This window comes from Rhinoraja longicauda, chromosome 21 (genome assembly GCF_053455715.1).
Source record: "Rhinoraja longicauda isolate Sanriku21f chromosome 21, sRhiLon1.1, whole genome shotgun sequence".
NCBI lineage: Eukaryota > Metazoa > Chordata > Chondrichthyes > Rajiformes > Arhynchobatidae > Rhinoraja > Rhinoraja longicauda.
The window spans coordinates 34196203-34220812 of NC_135973.1; the positions used below are offsets into that span (position 1 = coordinate 34196203).

The following is a 24610-nucleotide window of genomic DNA, read 5'->3' on the forward strand; positions in this document are numbered from 1 at the left end:
GTGTACTGGTGTGCTGGTGTGCTGGTGTGCTGGTGTATTGGTGTACCGATGTGCTGGTGTACTGGTGTGCTGGTGTACTGGTGTGCTGGTGTACTGGTGTACTGGTGTACTGAGAGGGAGGGAGGGAGGGGGGGAATGCCTTACCTGGACACGTTGAGTTCTCGCTGGGGTCTTTGCGATTTCTCCAGTCCAAGTTTGGTGAAGATTCCCACTAGGACCATGATGGCCACAACGCCACAGATGAAGTACACGATCAAGTTGGTCTTGTCCCTGGCGTGCTCAAACGTGCTGTCGTCCGGCCTCTGGGGGAACTTGCTGACATTTGCCCAGTTCGGGGTGTCGTAGTTGGAGCAGATACCTTGGTCCAGCTTGGACTCCTTGAACTGGCAGCAGTAGCGGTAGCCACAGGTGCCGCAGCAGAACTGGTAGATGCTGGTGTTGCAGCTGAAAGCCGGGTCGAACTGCCCCATCACATCGTAGTAACCCCGGCACCGGTCCGGCTTGGGCGGCAGAGCAGGGGAGCCCGGCTCTTTGGAGGTGTTCTGTCCGGAGACCACCACGATGCCCCCCAGCAGCTGGCCAGCCTTGCCCAGGGCCAAGCAGTCTGGCAGCGGGCACCACAAACCCAACAGGTCGAGCAACAGGTAGCGCAGGAGTCGGAGGCGCATGGTGGTCTAGTGTGGAGCAGCGGAGAGTTCAGGCGTCTCTCTGCCCGGCTAGGGGGGGGGGGCGGCCTCATCACAGCCCCGATGCGCACGGCTGGGGTGGGCGGGGAGAGAGAGGGAGAGAGGGGGAGAGAGAGGGAGAGAGAGGGAGAGAGAGGGAGAGAGAGGGAGAGAGAGAGGGAGGGAGAGAGGGAGAGGGAGAGGGAGAGAGAGAGAGGGCGAGATAGAGAGAGAGAGGGAGGCTCCACTAGTCGCCGGCTTCCGCGCGTCCAACCTGCAGCTGGGTCTGGGTCTGGAGAGGTGGGGAGATGGAGATGGGGTGCGCTGTGATCAGCCGCTCACACTGACCCACGGAGACAACTGCTGCTGTCCGGGGATCCGCTCACTCCGCCGCTATCGTAGCTCAGACCCACGGACAGACCCAGACCCGCTGGTGAGACGAGCCAGGAGAGCAGCTCACAACACATCCCCACCGGACTACAGCGGGTCACTGCGCTCACAGCCGCCTGCAAGTGCCAGCGCTCATCGCTCCCCTCCCTCCCTCCCTCCCTCCCTCCCTCCCTCCCTCCCTCTCTCTCTGCACCCCTCAGCACTAGCCCACCCTAGCTCCCTCTCTCTGTCTCTGTCTCTCCCTCTCTCCCTCTCTCTGTGCACCCCTCCAGCAGCTCCCCCACCACTCAGCACCAGCCCACTCTAGCTCCCTCTCCCTCTCCCCCTCTCTGTCTCTCTCCCTCCCTCTCCCTCTCTCTCTGCACCCTCCAGCAGCCCCTCCAGCACTCAGCTCCAGCCCACCCTATCTCCCTCTCCCCATTAGGGGCTGGCTGCTGTCCGCTCTCCGTGAGGTGGTGGAGGTGGGACGGGGACTGTGCCGCTTTAAGGCGGGGACGCGGCGGCGCTGAGTTTCTGTCTCTGGTCCTCTTCGCTGCCGCCGGCAGATGCGGCTCCAGGGACCGCCAGTTAAAGGGGCAACGCTGACGACGGACAGAAAATGTGTCTGTGTTTACATTTGGAAGCCGGTATCAGACAGGGGTGGTGAGGGGCGGTAGGCGGGGTCTGCAATCACATGTTGGTCTAAAGAAAGGCAACTTGGACTGGCGGTTGCTGGTGCATTTGGGGTTGGCTGGCTTGGTGGGTCCCACCTCCATCCCCAGTTTTAGAGGCGATGGTAAACATTGAACCAACACCAACCTCAGGTGGTGATGCGCGCACACACACACACACACACACTTACACTGGAATCACATCTACACGTGGGGTCGGCGCTGGCTGAGGCGGTGGCGTGGACCCGTGTTTGTTTATCGGCGGCTACTTCTTCTCCAAAGTTTGTTGGCCAACGCGGGAGGAGAGGGACAGAGAGGGAGAGGGTGGGAGATAGAGAGAGAGAGAGGGAGAGAGAGAGAGAGAGAGGGAGGGGGAGAGGGAGGGAGAGGGAGGGAGAGGGAGGGGAGAGGGAGGGAGAGGGAGGGAGAGGGACAGAGAGGGAGGGTAGAGGGAGAGGGAGGGAGAGGGAGGGAGATAGAGAGAGAGGGAGGGTAGAGGGAGAGGGAGGGTAGAGGGAGAAGGAGGGGGGAGGGGAGAGGAGGGGGGAGGAAGGATAGGGAGGGAAAGAAGGGGAGAGGGGGAGCGACAAGGAAATGTTGACTTTATTGGAACGTCAGTAAATCACCTTCATCAAATCAAGTGAAATCTCCAAAGGTATAACTCGTTTCCACCAGCTCACACCTAACGTGCCTGTTCCTTTTATCATCGTTACCTTTTCGCATATCATTCATTTTAGTTCTATATCTCTCTATATCACCGTCTGTACCTCTCGTCTCCCTCTCTCCCCTAACTCTCAGTCTAAGGAAGGTCTCGACCCGCGAGGTCCCCCATCCCTTCTCTCCAGAGATGCCGCCTGACCCGCTGAGTTACTCCAGCATTTTGTGTCCTTTTGTCCGTCAAATCAACTTTGTCCGTTTCCCTCGCAGTGAAAAGCCGGTGTGGAAATATTGAGCGCTTGATTATATAACACGAGCTCACACTTATGTAGAAACGAAGAACTGCGGATGCTGGTTCATACACGAAAGGACGCAGAGTGCTGGAGTAACTCAGCGGGTCAGGCAGCATCTCTGGAGAACATGGATGGGTAACCCGGAATATCACCTGTCCATGTTCTCCAGAGATGCTGCCTGTCCCGCTGAGTTACTCCAGCACTCTGTGCATTCAGTGTCTATCCCCGTTTACATGTTGTGAGCTGTTATATATGTGCACGTGTTATATATGTGCAAGTGTTATACAGGTGTACATGTTAGATGCGCGTACTTTACATATTGTGCACAAAAGGACACAAAATGCTGGAGTAACTCAACGGGTCAGACATCATCTCTGGAGAATATGGACAGGTAGTATAAGAAAATAACTGCAGATGCTGGTACAAATCGAAGGTATTTATTCACAAAATGCTGGAGTAACTCAGCAGGTCAGGTAGCATCTCGGGAGAGAAGGAATGGGTGACGTTTCGGGTCAAGACCCTTCTTCAGTCTGAAGAAGACTGCATAGTCACCCATTCCTTCTCTCCCGAGATGCTGCCTGACCTGCTGAGTTACTGCAGCATTTTGTGAATATGGACAGGTGATGTTCCGGGTCACCTATCCATGTTCTCCAGGGATGCTGCCTGACCCGGTTTAAACCGACATCTGCAGTTCCTTCCTACACATGTAAACGGGGGAACTAGTTTGAGACTTGGCTTCAATCTCTAAGACGGTGGTTCCTGTGGGCGCCGCCGACCAGGGAGCAGGTGGGTCCGGCGTGCTTGCCACACAACACTGTCACCTCGGTAGGTTAGTTGCGATGACCCCCTGGTTGTCAGCGACTGCCGACAAGATAGGATTGCAAGCCGAGGCTCCGGCAAGCACTCGCACTGCCGTTTAGCTTCACTTCGGTTATGCAGCCCAGTGAAGAAATGCCGAGTAACAAACAGAACGCAGTAAGTGACAGCGGGTCAGACAGACTCTGTGAAGAGGGAACCTCCAGATACACACAGCATTGACCTGAAACGTGACTGCGTCTGCCAACACTCTCACCTGTTTGAGGAAGGATATTCTTGCTATTGAGGGCGTGCAGCGTAGGTTTACTAGGTTAATTCCCGGAATGGCGGGACTGTCATATGTTGAAAGACTGGAGCGGCTAGGCTTGTATACACTGGAATTTAGAAGGATGAGAGGGGATCTTATCGAAACGTATAAGATTATTAAGGGGTTGGACACGTTAGAGGCAGGAAACATGTTCCCAATGTTGGGGGACTCCAGAACCAGGGGCCACAGTTTAAGAATAAGGGGTCGGCCATTTATAACTGAGATGAGGAAAAACTTTTTCAGCCAGAGAGTTGTGAATGTGTGGAATTCTCTGCCTCAGAAGGCAGTGGAGGCCAATTCTCTGAATGCATTCACGAGAGAGCTGGATAGAGCTCTTAAGGATAGCGGAGTCAGGGGGTATGGGGAGAAGGCAGGAACGGGGTACTGACTGAGAATGATCAGCCATGATCACATTGAATGGCAGTGCTGGCTCGAAGGGCCGAATGGCCTCCTCCTGCACCTATTGTCTATTGTGTATAATTGCTCTCGAGGTCGCTCACACACCGGGTCAGTATTTCAACTCTGATTTGAATTTTAAATTGCAAAATTATCACGTTTGTTCTTCCTTTGTCCTGACTTCAAAGCAACCAAAAGATGTAAGTGAAGTTCTATTTTTAATAAGCAGAATGGGGAGAGTGTAAGGACTGGCTATAAATGAGAGACTTTCCCCGCAGACTCACATTTCCACCCAGCCACTCAATCCGCGCCATTAACATTCTGCTGCTTAACCTTCTGTTAATTCGAGTTCTTCAAAACAAATATGTGCTTCAAAGCGTGGCATGAAGGGTTGGTTGGTTTCAGAGACAAGCGGATAAAACCATTGCTCTGATCGGCGGGTTAAACGGGCTCACTGTCCCCACCCCCCCCCCCCCCCCCCCCCCTAGTGCAGGAAGGAACTGCAGATGCTGGTTAAACCCGAAGAAAGACACAAACAGCTGGAGTAACTCAGCGGGACAGGCAGCATCTCTGGAGAGAAGGAATGGGTGACGATTCGGGTGGAGACTGAAAAAGGTTCTCGACACGAAACGTCACCCATTCCTTCTCTCCGGAGATGCTAGCTGAACCGCCGAGTTCCTCCAGCATTTTGTGTCTATCTACTCTTCTCCCAAACTGTGTACTGTTAACAGGATCACTGCATATTTGTTGAGAGCACAATTCGTGGGAAGGGAAGCTTTGCTCTGGAGCTGTGTGCACTCGGCATAAGAAAACACAAGATTTTTGAACACCCTGCCTGAAATTGAAATGGTGACAGTACCTCTCAGCAGATAATATTTTCTACTTGCAAAGATAAAATGGTCTCTTTCTATGTTTGCGATTCAGCTGTGGCAAGCACGATTGGAGCATACTGCCCTTGTGTATAGCCCACACAACAAGCATCGCTATATGTTTGTTACTACTCTCTCCAGTTCTTTGTTTGCTCTGGTTCCGACAGATGGCCAAAGTTGATTTGATAATATAACCTGTGGCAAATTCTGAGTCGCTGGAAATGTAGCACAGCAGGTGGCCATTTGGCCCACAGTGCACATACTAGCTCGATGGAGGCGACCCCTCATTCGTCCTTATCAAGTATTTATGCACTTCGTCTTCAAAAGTTCACACTGAACCTGCACGCACTAGCTTTCCAGGCACCGTATCACAGCAGCTCACAGCAGCTCACAGCAGGACATGCTTTCCAGGCACCGTATCACAGCAGCTCACAGCAGGACATGCTTTTTTCCGCACATGTTGCCTCCGCTCTTTCGCAAATCATCTTGAATCTGTATCTTGTGGTCGCTGACGTCTCATCCACTACAAACAAGTCCAGGGTGAGCAATGGGCGTCAGTGATATCATCTCCCCACCAGTCACCACAGCGAGCTTGGTCTTCCAGTGCATGTGGCTGACAGCTGCTCGCCGGCAGTTCATAGACTGGGCTCCAACATTGCTCCAATGTAGAAGTTCCCCAGCACTTACAGTGGGGAATTCATTTGTACAAATCCGGATCCTGCCTGTGGAGGAGAGTGGTTGTGCGGGTTGAAGGCAAGGATTGGTATTTACATGTTTAAAAAAATCAAGCAGGACTTAATTTAAAATACTTACATGTTTTGTGTAGGAAGGAACTGCAGGTGCTGGTTTAAACCAAAGACCATTTGTCCATCAGGTCAGCTTTACCGAGAGTTATTGTGGTCACATCCTCACCTCCTGCAGTTGTACAGGGCCCTAGTGAGACCGCACCTGGAGTACTGTGTGCAGTTTTGGTCTCCAAATTTGAGGAATGATATTCTTGCTATTGAGGGCGTGCAGCGTAGGTTTACTAAGTTAATTCCCGGAATGGCGGGATTGTCGTATGTTGAAAGACTGGAGGGACTAGGCTTGTATACATTGGAATTTAGAAGGATGAGAGGGGATCTTACCGAAACGTATAAGATTATTAAGGGGTTGGACACGTTAGAGGCAGGAAACATGTTCCCATTGTTGGGGGAGTTCAGAACCAGGGGCCACAATTTAAGAATAAGGGGTAGGCCATTTAGAACGGAGATGAGGAAAAACTTTTTCAGTCAGAGAGTTGTAAATCTGTGGAATTCACTGCCTCAGAAGGCAGTGGAGGCCAAGTCTCTGAATGCATTCAAGCGAGAGTTAGATAGAGCTCTTAAGGATAGCGGAGTCAGGGGGTATGTGGAGAAGGCAGGAACGGGGTACTGATTGAGAATGATCAGCCATGATCACATTGAATAGTGGTGCTGGCTCGAAGGGCCGAATGGCCTCCTCCTGCACCTATTGTCTATTGTCTATTGTCTCCATCGAGACAACTATTCATCAGGTTGACCATTGTTTTGGGGGTAGGGATAGGTTTGAAAGAGCATACAAAAATGTAGGGGAAAACACTGGTGTTGGGATGCAAAAGCAAGGAGGAGAATTTGGAAATCACTTTGGAATGTGACACAGACAGTTAAAACAGAGCAGAACGGTTTTTAATCTCCTAAAGTGAGAGAGTTGGCTAATGAAGATTAGCCAGAACTGCATTGACTTTTAATGTTATCCCATTTCATTTTGTGTCTATCTTTGGTGTAAACCAGTATCTGCAGTTCCTTCCTACACATATTGTTTGGTATCAGGTTACAGGACTTGCACAAGATATACATTTTACATATTACTTTAAAATCCCAATGATAAGTCTCGTTGTAACTCTACAAAGTTGCGTTAAAATGAAGCTTCTGACATTATTATTTTTATTATTTATCCAATAACGCTGGTAGTGAATCTAGATGAAAACCAAATTTACAGGACGATTAAGGTTTATGTTTCCGCATTTCTGATCTGCATTAATAGCCGCAAATTTCTTTTCTACTTATTCACCCAAGTTACAGTAATGTTTTGAAGTTTCCCTCTGTGGTTTAGAAATAATTATTGTCTGATTTGCAGAACGTTAAAAAAAAATAGTGTCTGTCTAAAGCTCTTTACTATCTCAAATCATAAATCAGGTTTTACTAGCTCTGAATTAATTGGGGAAAAAATGTATCTATTGTGTGACTGTTTCGATTATATTGTGATTATAAAATCATTATAATTTATCTTCTGGCTTCATAAAAAGACAATAAACCAGATTCAAGAATTGCACTAGTCATTTAGAGATTCATGCGGAAATAGGCCCTTCAGGCCACCATTTGGTGACTGATATTTCTTTGTTTTATGGAGCATCAGTTTAGTATCTCGGATGTTAAGTGTAAAGTATCAATGTCTGGAGATCTGGTGATATAAGAAATAACACTTATTTATATCGCCTTTCATAACTTCAGGAGTCTTCAATTGCTTCTCCGTCAACAATGCACTGATAAAGAGCAGCCAATGTTGAAATGTGGAGAAATGCCACAGCCAATATGAGCAACAACTGAGCTTGACAAACAGCTACAAGATAATGATTACATGATTTGTTCCAATGATGTCGACTGACAGACAAACGTTGACCAGGACTGAGCGAGATGGGCTCATTTAAGATCATAAAAAGGCCTGTGCATAAGAGCTGTTGAGCACAATTTGTTACTCGGTAAGATCATGATTCATCTTTTACCACAAAGCTAATTTTCTGCCACATGCCTTTACATTTTTATTTCCTTTGTGCCCAAAAATCTACACTTGTCTGTCTTGAGCATGCTCAGTTGCTGTGCATCGACAGCCTCCTGTGGTAGAGAATATTCAGTCCACAACGTCCTGAGAAAATAAATCTCTCTTAATTTCAGTTCAAAGTAGCTGATTCCTAATCTTGAGGTTAATGCCACTGGTTCTCTTGCCAGTGGGGGCAGCCTATCAGCGTCTATACTCCAACGCCTCAAATAATTCAATGCATTTCAATGATAGCACCTTTCCTGCTTTTCAACTCCAGGTACATTTGGCTCATCGACCCATTCTTTCCACAGTGGCCAAGCTCTCCAACTATACTTCTCTTCAGCCAGTATCAGGGAATCTTCTTGCCCATACCTGAGGGTGGAGATGAAAATGAGTTGCAGGATTGCCTTCGTGCTCTCTTGATCATGTATAGGAGTCCCTGGAATGCAGCTTCAGTCCACGAACTTCTGATGCACAAGCAAGACAATTACATTTATCAATTTGTGGAATAACACATTCGATTCAGGGACAGTTTCTTCCCAGCTATCATCAGGCAACTGAGCCATCCTACCACAACTGGAGCGCAGACCTGAACTACTATCTACCTCATTGGTGACCCTCGGACTATCCTTGATCGGTCTTTGCTGGCTTAACCTCACACTAAACGTTATTCCCTTATCATGTATCTATCTATGCACTGTTAATGGCTCGATTGTAATCATGTATTGTCTTTCTGCTGTCTGGTTAGCACGCAACAAAATACATGGCAAATATTAAACTGAAACTGAATGCATTATTCCTGCAATTGCTGGATTGCCTTTATTTTGCATGATGATATAGAGATAAATAGACCATTCATCCTTCAAGCCCGTTATTCAATACGAGAAGGGCCAATCATCAACATTCCCTCCACCTTCCCTCACTATCTCCTGTGGCCTTCTGTTCTCCTGGTGTTCACAACTTTGTGGATCTGCAGCTTAAATATACTCTACCACAGGGCATCAAATATCCTCTGGAGTTTACAACCCTCCAATTGAAGAAGGTACTCCTTATCTCACATCTCGCTTCCAACACTGATCTTTGGCTCCTGGTTCTAGACTCATGGCGAGGGAAGACATATTCTCAAACTCTTTACCAGGTTCTCCAAGGGTAAGAACAAAGATCAAAACAACATTGTGCCCAAAGTTGGCCTCACCAAAGCCCTTTATATTTCTTTATTCTTACATTCTAATCCCTTGCTAATGAAGGCTAACATACTATTTGCTTTCCTACTTTTTTGCTGCACCTGCATGTTAACTTTGTGTCCTCTGTACTGTACAAGGGCATCTAACTCCCACAGCATATTAACATTTCCAAGTATATCACCATTTTAAATATTCTGCTTTTCTGAACACAAGACGTCTTAACATTATTTTAGATTTTTTTTTTAGATTTAGAGATACAGCGCGGAAACAGGCCCTTCAGCCCACCGGGTCCGCGCCGCCCAGCGATCCCCGCACAGTAACACTATCCTACACACACTAGGGACAATTTTTACATTTACCCAGTCAATTAACCTACATACCTGTACGTCTTTGGAGTGTGGGAGAAAACCGAAGATCTCAGAGAAAACCCACGCAGGTCACGGAGAGAACGTACAAACTCCATACAGACGGCGCCCGTAGTCAGGATCGAACCTGAGTCTCCGGCGCTGCATTCGTTGTAAGGCAGCAACTCTACCGCTGCGCCACTGTGCCGCTCTTATATTCCATCTGTATGTGTTTGCCCACATTATTGGCCTTTGCAACCCCTTTCCATTTTCTTTGTAGCCTGCCCAGCTCATTTCATTTTTTATTATTTGCTTGTTTGATAATTTGTTCCTCTCATTTAAGCCATTGATATAAATGATGACTAGATGAGACTCAAGGACTGATCTTAGTGGTGTCTCACCAGTTGCACATATTTATTCCAACCTGTTCCCTGCCTATTTCCCATTAAAATCCATGTAATGATATCAACCACAATTAATTTTCTCCCAAACAATTTATTAGAAGACAAAAACAGCATTAAAAAGAGAGCTAACCAATTGCATAATAAATTGTTCAGCGCTCTGCAGTTGTGTCACATCAAGTCATGGGTGGGGGTGATAATTAAACAGTTATTAGCGGACAAGCCAAGGCCGGACCCTCGCGAGGCGGAGCCCACGGCCGACAGAGTCGACGGAGCTCGCGGCCAACGGCCCCTGGATGGACGGAGCCCGTGGCTGGGGCCCGGGTCGGCGCAACTGAGGCGCCAGGAGGGGACCCGGCACCGATAGTGGAGAGGTCGGTGCGGCGGTCAGTGAGGGCGCTGACCAATGGGCGAAGACGGACCACGTGGAGTGAGGGGACCGCTGCCGGGGGGAGGAACAAAGGGGGACCCGGAGTGGGGGGGACCGCTGTGTGAGGGGGGGAGAACAATGGAGGACCCGGAGTGGGAGGACCGCTGTGTGAGGGGGGGGAGAACAATGGGGACCCTGTGTGAGGGGGGGGGGGGAGAACAATGGGGACCATGTGTGAGGGGGGGAGCACAATGGGGACCATGAGTGGGGGGACCGCTGTATGAGGGGGGGGGGGGAAGCCAAAGCGGGACCTGGCACAGGATACTTTGTAACTTCGTCAGCGCCCTTTATGTGGCGACTATTTGCATATCTTGGGTATGCAAGCAAAGAATGAGTGATAAACAAAAGGATGAGGAATTTGCTAGCATACTTAGACACAAGTGGTGAATGGTTAGCTTCCTCCTGTGCCCAGTGAAGAGCCATACCATAGCTCAAGAGGAAGCTTCATTAGTTTAGTTTGGTTTAGAGATACAGCGTGGAAACAGGCCCTTCTGCCCACTGGGTCCGCACCAACCAGCGATCCCCGTTTATTAACACTATCCAACACCCGGATGGAACCCGGGTCTCTGGCGCTGCATTCGCTGTAAGGCAGCAACTCTACCGCTGCGCCACCGTGCGATTACATCATTGTATCGATGTAAATCAAATGTTGTCTGCATTTGCATGATCACTTTGTGGAGCACCTATCTCCAGAGACCAAACTCAAACCTCTTCCATCCCTCGCTCATCTTTATTCATTCTCCATGACTGTTCCACTTTGATCTTCCTGTTTCCCTCTTGGACTTCGACTTATCATGCAATGGAACCTTCAGACTACATCTTCATCTTTCAATAAGACATTGTACATTCTTCCAGACTCAATGTTGAATCAGCCTTTTCAGAACACTGCATTGGTCCCAGTTTTGGGTAGCAGTTATTGATAACTACTTTGCTATTGTAATCGGTACCTCCTCCCAACACATCTCTTTCCTCATCTCTGTCCCAGCAGACAATTTCTCTTAGTGTCTCGTGTGAACCAGATGCTTCCAGATTATAATCATTGATCACACCCAAATCCCTGAGGGAATAAGTAAGCAAACCTGTCTACTGCCTGAGGTAAGGAAGCTTCAGATATGTTGATGGAAGTAAAGAAATGTCACAGATTTGCCAGAGGTGAATAGAAATATTATATTTATTTGTCATCTGCTACACCAAGACAATGAGGCTAATCCCAATAGTAATGTGTAGAAAGGAACTGCAGATGCTGGCTTAAACCGAAGATAGACACAAAAACCTGGAGGAACTCAGTGGGTCAGATCGCATCTCCCAACAGTTACGTGTTCGATTTTAATGAAAGCAACTTTGATAATGATCCTTTTCCATGTTTTGGAGTCTTATGCAAAGCGCACAAAAGGTCCTCACTGAAGTAATCTGCCATTTGATAAAAGGGAAAGACATACTAGATTGATAAACGTAAGAAATTGTAGTCAACATGTATGCTTTTCTGCATAAATTGAATAGTTGAAGTGCAACAGATATCTGGACTGACAATGCCGACATGGTCTTCATGGAACACCATATTTCTTTGCAATAATTCATGACACCAGTCCCTCTCAATGATGCATTCTCAGCTATTACTCAACACCTCTACACTCATACCTGTACGGGCAAATTTTATTCTAACTCAATTTTCAAGTTTGCAGATGATGCCACTGTAGTGAGCCAGATCTCAAACATGGAGTACGAGAAGGAGATAGCGAGCTTAGAAACATGGTAGATAGACCCAAAATGCTGGATAACTCAGCGGGACAGGCAGCATCTCTGGATACATGGTGTCAAGGCAACAATCTCTCCTTCATTAACACAACAGGAAGGCAAGACTTATTCACTTCAAGAATCAAGAATCAAGAATCAAGAATCAAATAATCAGCATCAATGCTGCCAAAGTGGAGATGGTCGAGACTAACAACATGTCCTGGACCAACCTCACTGAAACTACAGTGAAGAAACCACAGCAACACCTCGACTGTGGGATGTACTGAGTGAAATGATTCTTTATCAACGTCTACGGTTGCACCATGTATTTCAGGATGCATCACAGTTTGGTTTGGCAACAGCTCTTCCAAAGAGCACAAGAAATTTCAGAGAGTTGCGGATGTAGCCTGGTCCATCCCACGGACCAGCCTTCCCATCATCGACTCCATCTACACTGCACATCATCCTAGGAAAGTAGCCAAGATAATCAAGGACCTTTTTCACCCTGGTCATCCTCTCTTCTCCCCTCTCGGATCAGGCCGGGCAGAAAGGCTTGGAAGCACACACCACCAGATTCAGGAACTGCTTCCACGCTGTTATCAGATTACTGAATGGTCCTCCCATTAGCTAGAGAATAATCCCAATCTTCCAACCTTCCTCATTGTGGGTCTTTGATGTGAAGCTATTGACTCCCTCCATCGCAGTCTGAAGACAGGTGCATGGCCCCTCGACATTCCCTTCCTGAAGACAGGTGCATGGCCCCTCGACATTCCCTTCCTGAAGACAGGTGCATGGCTCCTCGACATTCCCTTCCTGAAGACAGGTGCATGGCCCCTCGACATTCCCTCCATCTCAGTCTGAAGACAGGTGCATGGCCCCTCGACATTCCCTCCATCTCAGTCTGAAGACAGGTGCATGGCCCCTCGACATTCCCTCCATCTCAGTCTGAAGACAGGTGCATGGCCCCTCGACATTCCCTCCATCTCAGTCTGAAGACAGGTGCATGGCCCCTCGACATTCCCTTCCTGAAGACAGGTGCATGGCCCCTCGACATTCCCTTCCTGAAGACAGGTGCATGGCCCCTCGACATTCCCTTCCTGAAGACAGGTGCATGGCCCCTCGACATTCCCTTCCTGAAGACAGGTGCATGGCCCCTCGACATTCCCTTCCTGAAGTCAACTATCAGTCCTTGGGTTTTGCTGATGTTGAAAGCTAGGTTGACACAAAATGCTGGAGTAACTCAGCCGGACAGGCAGCATCCCTGGAGAGAAGGAATGGGGGATGTTTTGGGTCGAGACCCTTCTTCAGACAACCAACCAGATGATCTACTTCTTCCTGTCTTCCTATTCATCAACCATCATTCATTTAACAACAGTGGTGAATTTAAAGACGACTTTGGAGCTGTGTCTATCTACACAGTCATGGATATAGCGAGTGGAGCAGGGGACTGAGCACAAACTGCCCTGAGGTGCCCCGGTGCCAATGTTCAGCGAGAACATTGTTGTCGCTAATTCATGTTGATTGAGGTCTGCCTGATGAGGAAGTCGAGCAGTCAGTTGCATGGGGGGGAGCAGAGGCCCAGTTCCCAGAGTCTGCTAATACTGTAAGTTTGGAAGGGATCATGGTGTTGAATTCTGAGCTGTAGTCAATGAACAATAGCCTAATGAAAGTGTTCCTGTTATCCAAGTGGTTCAGCCGGCAAGATCAGACAAGTTGACAATCTGCTGTGGCAGTAGGGAATTGTACTGGGTCCAGGTCAACACTGAGGCAAGAGTTGATTGTATCATAATCCATCTCGTGAAGCACCTTATCACAATGGATGCGAGTCTCACCAGATAGAGGTCACTGAGGCATGCCACCTTGCTCTTCTTGGACATCTGTTTCAAGCAGATGGAGACCTTGGATGCAGTAAGAGGTTGATGGTGTCCCAGAGAGCTCCAGCCACTTGGTCCGTGCAGGTTTTAAGAACGTAGCCAAGCACACCATCAGGCTGGATGCTTACAGAGGGTTCACCCTTGAAAAGGATCTAATGACATCAGCCTGAGGAACTGAGAGCCCAGGGATAGAGCTCTAGGGGCTAGTGGAATCAAGGGATATGGGGAGAAGGCAGGCACAGGTTACTGATTGTGGATGATCAGCCATGATCACATTGAATGGCGGTGCTGGCTCGAAGGGCCAAATGGCCTCCTCCTGCACCTATTGTCTACGTTTCTATGCTTCTATCAGTGGCAGTAGTGACCCTGAAGGTGCTTTGCTATTCTCCCTATTGAAGCGAGCATAGAAAGCTTGGAGTTCATCCTGGGCTGGGGCTACTTGATTTCACATTGCAGGAAGTGATGGCAGGCAAGCCCTACTACAGTTGCCCAGCATGCCTGTGAGCCTCCAGTTTAATCTGATTGATTGCGCTCTCCACAGGCATCTGGAGGTCATACCTAGCCTTCTCACATGACTCTGGATTACCTGACCTGAAAACCACTGTCCTGGTCCTCAGGAGATTGCCAAGTTGATCCCAGGCCTCTGGTTAAGGTACACCTGGACGGTTTTAGTGGAAACGCACTTCCCCACACATTTCCTCGTGAAGTCAGGAAGAACGGTGATGATTTTGTTCAGGTCTGTTGCCAAGTCCCTGAACATCGCCTCGTTCACCAAGTCCAAGCAGCTGTGAAATTGCTCTCTTGTCTCTCTGGCTAGCTCTGTCAAATCCTCTTCACCTGAGCTGCGCTCTTCAGTTGCCGTTTATATGCAGGAAGAAGGAGCAAAGCCAGGTGATTTAATTTTCTAAAATGTGGCCAAGGGGCAGAGTGATAAGCATCTCTGATGTGTGACAGTAGTGGCCGGGAGTGTTTGATCATATGGTGCTACAGGTGAAATGCACATCGAAGCTCTTCTTCAAGTTAGCATTGTTAAGACCCCAGCAGTAATGGAGATGGAGATGGTGTTTCCACACTGTATGGTGTTTCCTTAACATTTCCCTGGGGTGAGATGTAGATAGCAGTCAAGACGATGAGGGGCAGCACATGAACAGGCCCTTCTGCCCACAAGGTCTGTGCTGAACATGATGCCAAGACCAAATCTTATCATCCTGATCATACCCCATCCTGATCATACCCCATATGCCTGCATATCCATATGCCTATCCAAAAGTCTCTTAAATGCCATTATCATATATGTTTCAACCATCGCTCCCAGCAACATGTTCTAGGCACTAACCACCCTCGTTGTAGAAAACATCTCCACACATCTCCATCAAATTTTGTCCCTCTCACCTTCAAGTTATGCCCTTCAGTATTTGCCTTTTCCATCCTGGGAAGAAGGTTCTGTCTGTCTACTGTATCTCGGCTTCTCATAATTTCACATACCTCTATCATGTCTCTCCGCAACTTCCGGCATTCCAGAGAAAACAATCCAGGTCCCCTGTAACTGACATACCCTAATTCAGGTAAACCTCCTCTGCACCCATTCCAGAGTCACCACATCCTTCAAGCAATGGGGCACCCAGAACTGCACATAATACTCCCAATGTGGCCTCACCAAAGTCCTACAAAGCTGCATCACATCCTGACTCTTACACTCCAGGCCCGATCAATAAAGGCAATGAAGATTAATTCCCTTAGAAGGTAGAAGGGTCAGCACTTCACTGCAAGATATTCCAGGTGGGGGAAGTAGGAATTAGACAAGAAGAGGTTACCATGGAGCAGATGCTGCTCTCTCTCCCTTCTACTTTTGACATGTCCAGTCCATACGACCCTCAGTCTGGAGGGCTGTGTCTGGAGAGCTGGGGGTGAAACAGAGTACATTTACAGTTTAGTTTATTGTCACGTGTACCGAGGTACAGTGAAAAGCTTTTTGTTGCATGTTATCCAGTCAGTGATAAGATAATACATGATTACAATCGAGCCATTCACAGTGTGTAGATACATAGAAACAGAGAAACACAGAAAATAGGTGCACAGGTATGCCATGTGGCCCTTCGAGCCAGCACCCCCATTCAATACGATCATGGCTGAATATCTAAAATCAGTACCCCGTTCCTGCTTTTTCCCCATATCCCTTGATTCCGTTAGCCCGAAGAGTTAAATCTAACTCTCTCTTGAAAACATCCAGTGAATTGTGGGTGATTGTGGGTGATTTCAATTTTCCGTATATAGACTGGGAATCGCATTCTGTTAAAGGGCTGGATGGTTTGGAGTTTGTAAAATGTGTGCAGGATAGTTTTTTGCAGCAATACGTAGAGGTGCCTACCAGAGAAGGGGCAGTGTTGGACCTCCTGTTAGGAAATGAGACGGGTCAGGTGACGGAGGTATGTGTTGAGGAGCACTTTGGGTCTAGTGATCACAATGCCATTAGTTTTAATATCATTATGGAGAAGGTCAAATCTGGACCAAGGGTTGAGATTTTGGATTGGAGAAAGGCTAATTTTGAGGAGATGAGAAAGGATTTAAAAGGAGTGAAATGGAAATTTTTGTTTTATGAAAAGGATATAATAGAGAAATGGAGGATATTTAAAGGTGACATTTTGAGAGTACAGAGTCTTTATGTCCCTGTTCGGTGGAAAGGAAAGAATAATAATTTGAAAGAGCCGTGGTTTTCCAGGGAAATTGGACACTTGGTTCGGAAAAAGAGGGAGATATACAATAAATATAAGCGGCAGGGAGTAAATGAGGTTCTTGAGGAATATAAAGAATGTAAAAGGAATCTTAAGAAGGAAATTAGAAAAGCGAAAAAAAGATATGAGGCTGCTTTGGCAAGTAATGTAAAAGTAAACCCCAAGGGGTTCTACAGATATGTCAATAGCAAAAGGATAGTGAGGGATAAAATTGGTCCATTAGAGAGTCAGAGTGGTCAGCTATGTGCTGAGCCGGAAGAAATGGGGGAGATATTAAACAATTTCTTTTCTTCGGTATTTACCGAGGAGAAGGATATTGAATTATGTGAGGTAAGCGAAACAAGTAGAGTAGTGATGGAAATTAGGAGGATTAAAGAAGAGGAGGTACGGACATTTTTGAAAAATATAAAAGTGGATAAGTCTCCAGGTCCTGATAGGATATTCCCTAGGACATTGAGGGAAGTTAGTGCAGAAATAGCAGGGGCTATGACGGAAATATTTCAAACGTCATTAGAAACGGGGATGGTGCCGGAAGATTGGCGCATTGCGCGTGTTGTGCCCTTGTTTAAAAAAGGTTCTAAAAGTAAACCTAGCAATTATAGACCTATTAGTTTGACATCTGTGGTGGGAAAATTAATGGAAAAGATACTTAGGGACAATATATATAATTATTTGGATAATCAAGGCCTGATTAGAAACAGTCAACATGGATTTGTGCCTGGAAGGTCATGTCTGACTAATCTTCTTGAATTTTTTGAAGAGGTTTGCAGGGAAATTGTTAAGGGTAAGGCTGTGGATGTTGTCTATATGGACTTCAGTAAGGCATTTGACAAGGTTCCACATGGAAGGTTGATTAAGAAGGTTAAATCGTTGGGTATTAATAGTGAGGTTGCAAGATGGATTCAACAATGGCCGAATGGGAGATACCAGAGGGTAACGGTTGACAATTGTATGTCAGGTTGGAGGCCAGTGTCTAGTGGAGTACCCCAAGGATCTGTGTTGGGTCCACTGTTGTTTGTCATTTACATTAATGATCTGGATGATGGTGTGGCAAATTGGATTAGTAAATATGCAGATGATACTAAGATAGGTGGAGTAGTTGATAGTGAGGTAGATTTTCAAAGTCTACAGAGAGACTTGGGTCTTTTGGAAGGGTGGGCTGAAAGATGGCAGATGGAGTTTAATGCTGATAAGTGTGAGGTGCTGCATTTTGGTAGGACAAATCAAAATAGGACGTACAGGGTAAATGGTAGGGAATTGAGGAATGCAGTGGAACAGAGGGATCTGGGAATAACTGTGCATTGTTCCCTGAAGGTGGAATCTCATGTGGATAGGGTGGTGAAGAAGGCGTTTGGTATGCTTGCCTTTATAAATCAGAGCATCGAGTATAGAAGTTGGGATGTAATGTTAAAATTGTACAGGGCATTGGTGAGGCCGAATCTGGAGTATGGTGTGCAGTTCTGGTCGCCAAATTATAGGAAGGATGTCGACAAAATGGAGAGGGTACAGAGGAGATTTACTAGAATGTTGCCTGGGTTTCAGCACTTAGGCTACAGAGAGAGGTTGAACAGGTTGGGTCTTTATTCTTTGGAGCGTAGAAGGTTGAGGGGGGACTTGATAGAGGTTTTTAAAATTTTGAGAGGGACGGACAGAGTTGACGTGGGTAGGCTTTTCCCTTTGAGAGTGGGGAAGATTCCAACAAGGGGACATAGCTTCAGAATTGAGGGACAAAGGTTTAGGGGTAACATGAGGGGGAACTTCTTTACTCAGAGGGTGGTGGCTGTATGGAATGGGCTTCCGGTGGATGTGGTGGAGGCTGGCTCGATTTTATTATTTAAGAGTAAATTGGATAGGTATATGGATAGGAGGAGATTAGAGGGTTATGGTCTGAGTGCAGGTAGATGAGACTAGGTCAAGGAGAATGGTCGGCGTGGACTGGTAGGGCCGGACAGGCCTGTTTCCATGCTGTAGTTGTTATATGTTATATGTTATATGTTATATGAATTGGCCTCCACTGCCTTCTGTGGCAGAGAATTCCACAAATTCACAACTCACTGGGTGAAAAAGGTTTTCCTCATCTCAGTCCGAAATGGCCTACCCCTTATTCTTAAATTGTGGCCCCTGGTTCTGGACTCCCCCAACATCGGGAACATTTTTCCTGCATCTAGCATGTCCAACCCGTTAAGAATTTTATACGTTTCTATACGATCCCCTCTCATTCTTCTAAATTCCAGTGAATACAAACCCAGTCGACCCATTCTTTCATCATATGTCAGTCCCGCCATCCCGGGAATTAACCTGGTGAACTTATGCAGCACTCCCTCAATAGCAATAATGTCCTTCCTCAAATTAGGAGACAAAATTACACACAATACTCCAGGTGCGGTCTCACCAGGGCCATGTACAACTGCAGTAGGACCTCCTTGCTCCTAAACTCAAATCCTCTCGCAATGAAGGCCAACAAGCCATTAGCTTTCTGCACTGCCTGCTGCACCTGCATGCTCACTAACAATGGCTGATGTACAAGCACACCCAGGTCTTGTTGCACCTCCCCTTTTCCTAATCTGACACCATTCAGATAATAATCTGCCTTTCTGTTCTTGCCACCAAAGTGGATAACCTCACATTTATCCACATTATACTGCATCTGCCATGCATCTGCCCACTCACCCAACCTGTCTAAGTCACCCTGTTGCCTCATAGCATCCTCATCACAGCTCACACTGCCACCCAGCTTTGTGTCATCCGCAAACTTGGAGATGTTACATTTAATTCCCTCATCTAAAACATTAATATATATTGTAAATAACTGGGATCCCAGCACTGAGCCTTGCGGCATCCCACTAGTCACTGCCTGCCATTCTTTAATTCCTACTCTTTGCTTCCTGTCTGCCAACCAGTTCTCTATCCATGTCAATGTCCTAACCCCCAATACCATGTGCTCTGATTTTGCACACTAATCTCTTGTGTGGGACCTTGTCAAAGGCGTTTTGAAAGGCCAGATACATCACATCCACTGGCTCTCCCTTATCTATTCTACATGTTACATCCTCAAAAAATTCCAGCAGATTAGTTAAGCATGATTTCCCCTTCATAAACCCATGCTGACTTTGACCAATCCTGTCACTGCTATCCAAATGCTGCCATAACATCTTTAATAATCGATTCCGGCATCTTTCCCACTACCGATGTAAGGTTGACCGGTCTATAATTCCCTGCTTTCTCTCTGCCTTCTTTCTTAAAATGTGGAGTTATATTAGCTACCCTGGAGTTACATTAGCTCCATAATAATGTATAGTGCAAGGTAAAGCCAACAAAGTCCGATCAAGGATAGTCCGAGGGTCACCAATGAGGTAGATAGTAGTTCAGCACTGCTCTCTGGTTGAGGGAGGATGTTTCAGTTGCCTGATAACAGCTGGGAAGAAACTGTCCCTGAATCTGGAGGTGTGTTCACCCATCTTCTCCCTTTGTTAAAGCAAGTCAGCCTTATTTACTAAGGACCAAGAGGATGCTAAGTGAGGTGGGGGATAGTTGTAGTCCCCCATGCCCTTACTTGGAGGCCACCCTGACAACCTCATTTCCAAGTGCTTCCAGGTACTGTATGTATGGTGTCGGTGTGTTTTTGGGTCAGGATTTCTGTCCGTCCAGCGATTGTGCAATCGCTAATGCACCCGAATGGTCCAGAAGCCTGATAGTTCCAGCACTGATGCTCCGTTTTCTTAGCACGAGGAGTTTAACATGGACATATTTAAGATTATACTGGTCAGTTGCTAGCAAAATGTCACCACCCTCTGGCACCATTAAGCCTCCCATTAGCAATGAATACTTTCACCCCCAACCCTACCTAATCTTAGTTTTAGGTTTTTTGTTTAAGAGATACAGTACAGAAACAGAACCTTAAGCTCAGCAAATCCTCGCGGACCAACAATCTCCCATACACTAGTTCAATCCTAAACGCCAGGGGGAATTTACAGAAGCCAATTAACCTACAAACCTGTGCATCTTTGAATGTGGGAGGAAACCCAGAGCACCCGGAGGTAACCCGCGTGGCCGCAGCGAGAACGTGCAAACTCCACACTGATAGCAGCCGCAGTCAGGATCAAACAGAGTCTACCGAAGATAGACACACAAAGCTGGAGTAACTCAGCGGGTCAGACAGCATCTCTGGAGAAAAGGAATAGGTGACATTGCAGGTCGAGACCCTTCTTCAGAACCCGGGTCTACAATAGACAATAGACAATAGACAATAGACAATAGACAATAGGTGCAGGAGGAGGCTATTCAGACCTTCGAGCCAGCACCACCATTCAATGTGATCATGGCTGATCATTCTCAATCTGTACCCCGTTCCTGCCTTCTCCCCATACCCCCTGACTCCGCTATCCTTAAGAGCTCTATCTAGCTCTCTCTTGAATGCATTCAGAGAATTGGTCTCCACTGCCTTCTGAGGCAGAGAATTCCACAGATTCACAACTCTCTGACTGAAAAAGTTTTTCCTCACCTCAGTTCTAAATGGCCGACCCCTTATTCTTAAACTGTGGCCCCTTGTTCTGGACTCCCCCAACATTGGGAACATGTTTCCTGCCTCTAACGTGTCCAACCCCTTAATAATCTTATACGTTTCGATAAGATCCCCTCTCATCCTTCTAAATTCCAGTGTATACAAGCCTAGTCTCTCGTGCTGTAAGGCAGCAACTATGCCGCTGCGCTACTGTGCCGCTCCTGGATCTAATCTAGATGTGGAGGGAATATACCTCTGGCCAAAGACCTGTTGAGGCCTGGAGCAGCAGCATATCCTTGGCTCTTGCAACGAGATGCTTTGAGTCTGAATGTTTTGTCAGCTGGTAAAGCTGGCCAAGCTCATTCTCTTCTCTCATCAATGCAGCCAATGTTTCCAATGAGTCCTAAGATTTAAAAGTTAAAAGAAACTAAAGAAGTAATAAAAAGATTAAGAAATAAAATCACTTGAAACATATAAAAGTTTTTTTTAATTAATTAGAAATATTATCAGGACACAAGTAAGTTCTTTGAAAATAAAATAAACTTACCTTTATTCTGGTATAGCAGCGGTCTTGGAGAAATTCAAGGTAATCAGTGAAGTCAACACGATTTTGTGACAGGAAAATCATGTTGGATTAATTTTTGGAGTTTATTAAAGAAGTAACATGTGTTTTAGAGGGAGTACAGAGAAGGTTCACCAGATTGATTCCTGGGATGGCAGGACTTTCATATGAAGAAAGACTGGATAGACTCAGCTTGTACTCGCTGGAATTTAGAAGATTGAGGGGGGATCTTAAGGCGTTGGACAGGCTAGATGCAGGAAGATTGTTCCCGATGTTGGGGAAGTCCAGAACAAGGGATCACAGTTTAAGGATAAGGGGGAAGTCTTTTAGGACCGAGATGAGAAAGTTTTTTTTCACACAGAGAGTGGTGAATCTGTGGAATTCTCTGCCACAGAAGATAGTTGAGGCCAGTTCATTGGCTATATTTAAGAGGGAGTTAGATGTGGCCCTTGTGGCTAAAGGGATCAGGGGGTATGGAGAGAAGGCAGGTACGGGATACTGAGTTGGATGATCAGCCATGATCATATTGAATGGCGGTGCAGGCTCAAAGGGCCGAATGGCCTACTCCTGCACCTACTTTCTATGTTTCTATGTTTCTATGTTTTGGATAAAGATGAACCAGTGACAGTGCTATATTTAGATTTACAGAAAACATTTAAGAAAATTGCACGTCAAATGTTTTTTGCAGAATATAAAATCTCATGGTATATATTGGCATGGATCGCCAACAGAAAGCAGAGAAGGCAGATTTTTTTCCGACTGGCTAGATGTAAGGAATGGTTTTCCACAGGATTTGTAGTTGAAGATACGGTTGCTAAATTTGCTGATGCTACAAATCTAGGTTGGGAAAGTGAATTGTGAAAAGGACACAAGGGAGCTATTAAGGGATATGGAAAGGTTAAGTGAGTGGGCAAAGATTAGACAAAAGTATTATAATATAGGAAAATATGAAATTGTCTATTTTGGCAGAAAGTACGAAAAAGCATATTATTTTAATGCTGTGAGTTTGCTGAGGTGCAGAGGGATCTAGAAACCTCAATGCATGATTTGCAATAATCTAGCATGCAAGAGCAACCAATTCGTATGCCAACAAAACATTAATGCTTATGCCACAGGAATTGAATAAAAAAGTAAAGGAGTTATGCTTCAGTTATACGGGATGTGTTGAGGCCACATCTGGAAAACTGGAGAGTAGTGCTCCCTTTATTTAAGGATTAATGTGTTGGAAGAAGTTCAAGGTTTACTAGACTGATATCTAGAATGAGAAAGGATAAACAGGCAAGGCATCTATCTGAGAGTTTAGAAGAATGAGTTGATTGTTGAGTTGATTGAAGCATACAAGGTTTAGTTCAGTCTAGAGACACAGCATGGAAACAGGCCCTTCAGACCACAGTCCACACGGACCATCAATCACCCATACCCTAGTTCCATCCTACACACTAAGGACAATTTACAGAAGCCAATTAATCTGCAAACCTGCGCATCTTCGGAATATGGGAGGAAATCGGAGCACACGGAGAAAACTCATGTGGTCACGGGGAGAGCATACAAACAGCCAGCTCCCGTAGTCAGGATCAAACCTGGATCTCTGGCGCTGTAAGGCAGCAACTCTACCGCTGCGCCACCGTGCCAAATGCGGTTCTTAACCGGGATACAAGGGAATGTTTCTACTTGGAGAATCTAGAACTGAGGACTCTGTTTAAGGTTGTCCATTTAAGATAAGACTTTTTTTTCTTACCAGGAACAAACGAATCTTTCAAACTTCTTTAAAGGGTGACAGAAGCAGAGTCTGAATATTTTTAAGGACAGAGGTAGATAGATCCTTGATTATCAAAGAGCTCTCAGATAGAGCAGATGAAGTTACAATCAGCAAGCCCATGATATTATTAAGTAGAGGAGCAGGTCCCAGGGACCAAGTGGCTTATTCCTTCTCCTATTTCACATATTTATATGTAGTTTAGTTTTGTTTAAAGATACAGCGCGGAACAGGCCCTTCGGCCTACCGAGTCCATGCCGACCAGCGATCCCCGCACATTAACACAAGCCTACACACACTAGGGACAATTTACACTTATACCAAGTATACAAGTATACCAAGTATACCAATTTACACTTATACCAAGCCAATTAGCCTACAAACCTGTACGTCTTTGAAGTGTGGGAGGAATCCGAAGATCTCGAAGAAAACCCACGCGGTCACGGGGAGAACGTATGGGCTCCATACAGACAACACGCGTAGTCGATATCAAACCAGGGTCTCTGGCGCTGCAAGCGTTGTAAGGCAGCAACTCTACCGCTGCGCCACCGTGATCACCAGCACTAAATAGGAAGCAGCTAGATGAGTGAACATTTACAGTAAACATAGGCACAATCTTATTGTATCATATCAGTGATTGCATCTGCAACGATTATTCTCTTCATGGTTTAGAAAACTTTAAAGAACAAGTACATGCAGTTTTCCCTCTCTACACTGATCCAAACAGACCAGTAGGACTTTTCAATGTTATTGCATGAATCAAAACACACATACTTCACTTAATAAAGTTGGGAAATCCAGCATATCCTAAATTCAAATAACTGCGACGTTCTGAGCATTAGAATAATGTGCTAAACAAAAGTTTCTCACTGTACCTCAGTAAATGTGGCAATAAACTAAACTGTACTGAACTGAACTGAACTAGATTTCTAAATTAAGTGCAACTTTTATGTAAGGGATTTTTATCTGCTGTGTTATCCAGTAACTGGTTCTATTCAGGATCATGCATATGAAATGTTGCTTTCAGCCAATGCATAGCATTCACAATTAATCTGAGACTCATGGCATCATTCACAGTAACATATCTCACTGCATTCAATCCAATACCCAGAAATGTACAAGACAGTCCTCAGGTCACTTCATTTATACTAGAATTAGAGCAATTAAAAATAGCCACTTACAGTCACTATACCCATGGACTATCCCAGAGTGGAATATCCTTCCCGAAACCA

General features: G+C 46.3%; 1 protein-coding gene and 1 long non-coding RNA gene across 4 annotated transcripts in view; one reads left to right on the plus strand and one right to left on the minus strand.

Annotated features, from left to right (window-relative positions):
• Nucleotides 1-1240, minus strand: part of shisa9a (shisa family member 9a) — a 307558-nt gene extending 306318 nt beyond the window's left edge. The window contains exon 1 of one of the 2 annotated variants that reach the window (XM_078418302.1): nucleotides 145-1240. In XM_078418302.1, coding sequence (XP_078274428.1) covers nucleotides 145-668 — 524 coding nt within the window. In that variant the 5' untranslated portion in view covers nucleotides 669-1240. The remainder of the gene's footprint in view (nucleotides 1-144) is intronic. The other variant, XM_078418301.1, reaches the window with a different exon arrangement.
• LOC144604130 (uncharacterized) lies at nucleotides 896-8639 on the plus strand. Of its 2 annotated transcripts, none has more exons than XR_013548688.1 (3): nucleotides 896-1098; nucleotides 7554-7801; nucleotides 8138-8639. It is a non-coding gene; the product is annotated as an uncharacterized LOC144604130 (long non-coding RNA). The 2 variants fall into 2 exon arrangements; XR_013548689.1 differs by lacking the exon at nucleotides 896-1098 and adding an exon at nucleotides 2321-2360.
• Nucleotides 8640-24610: the final 15971 nt, after the last annotated feature.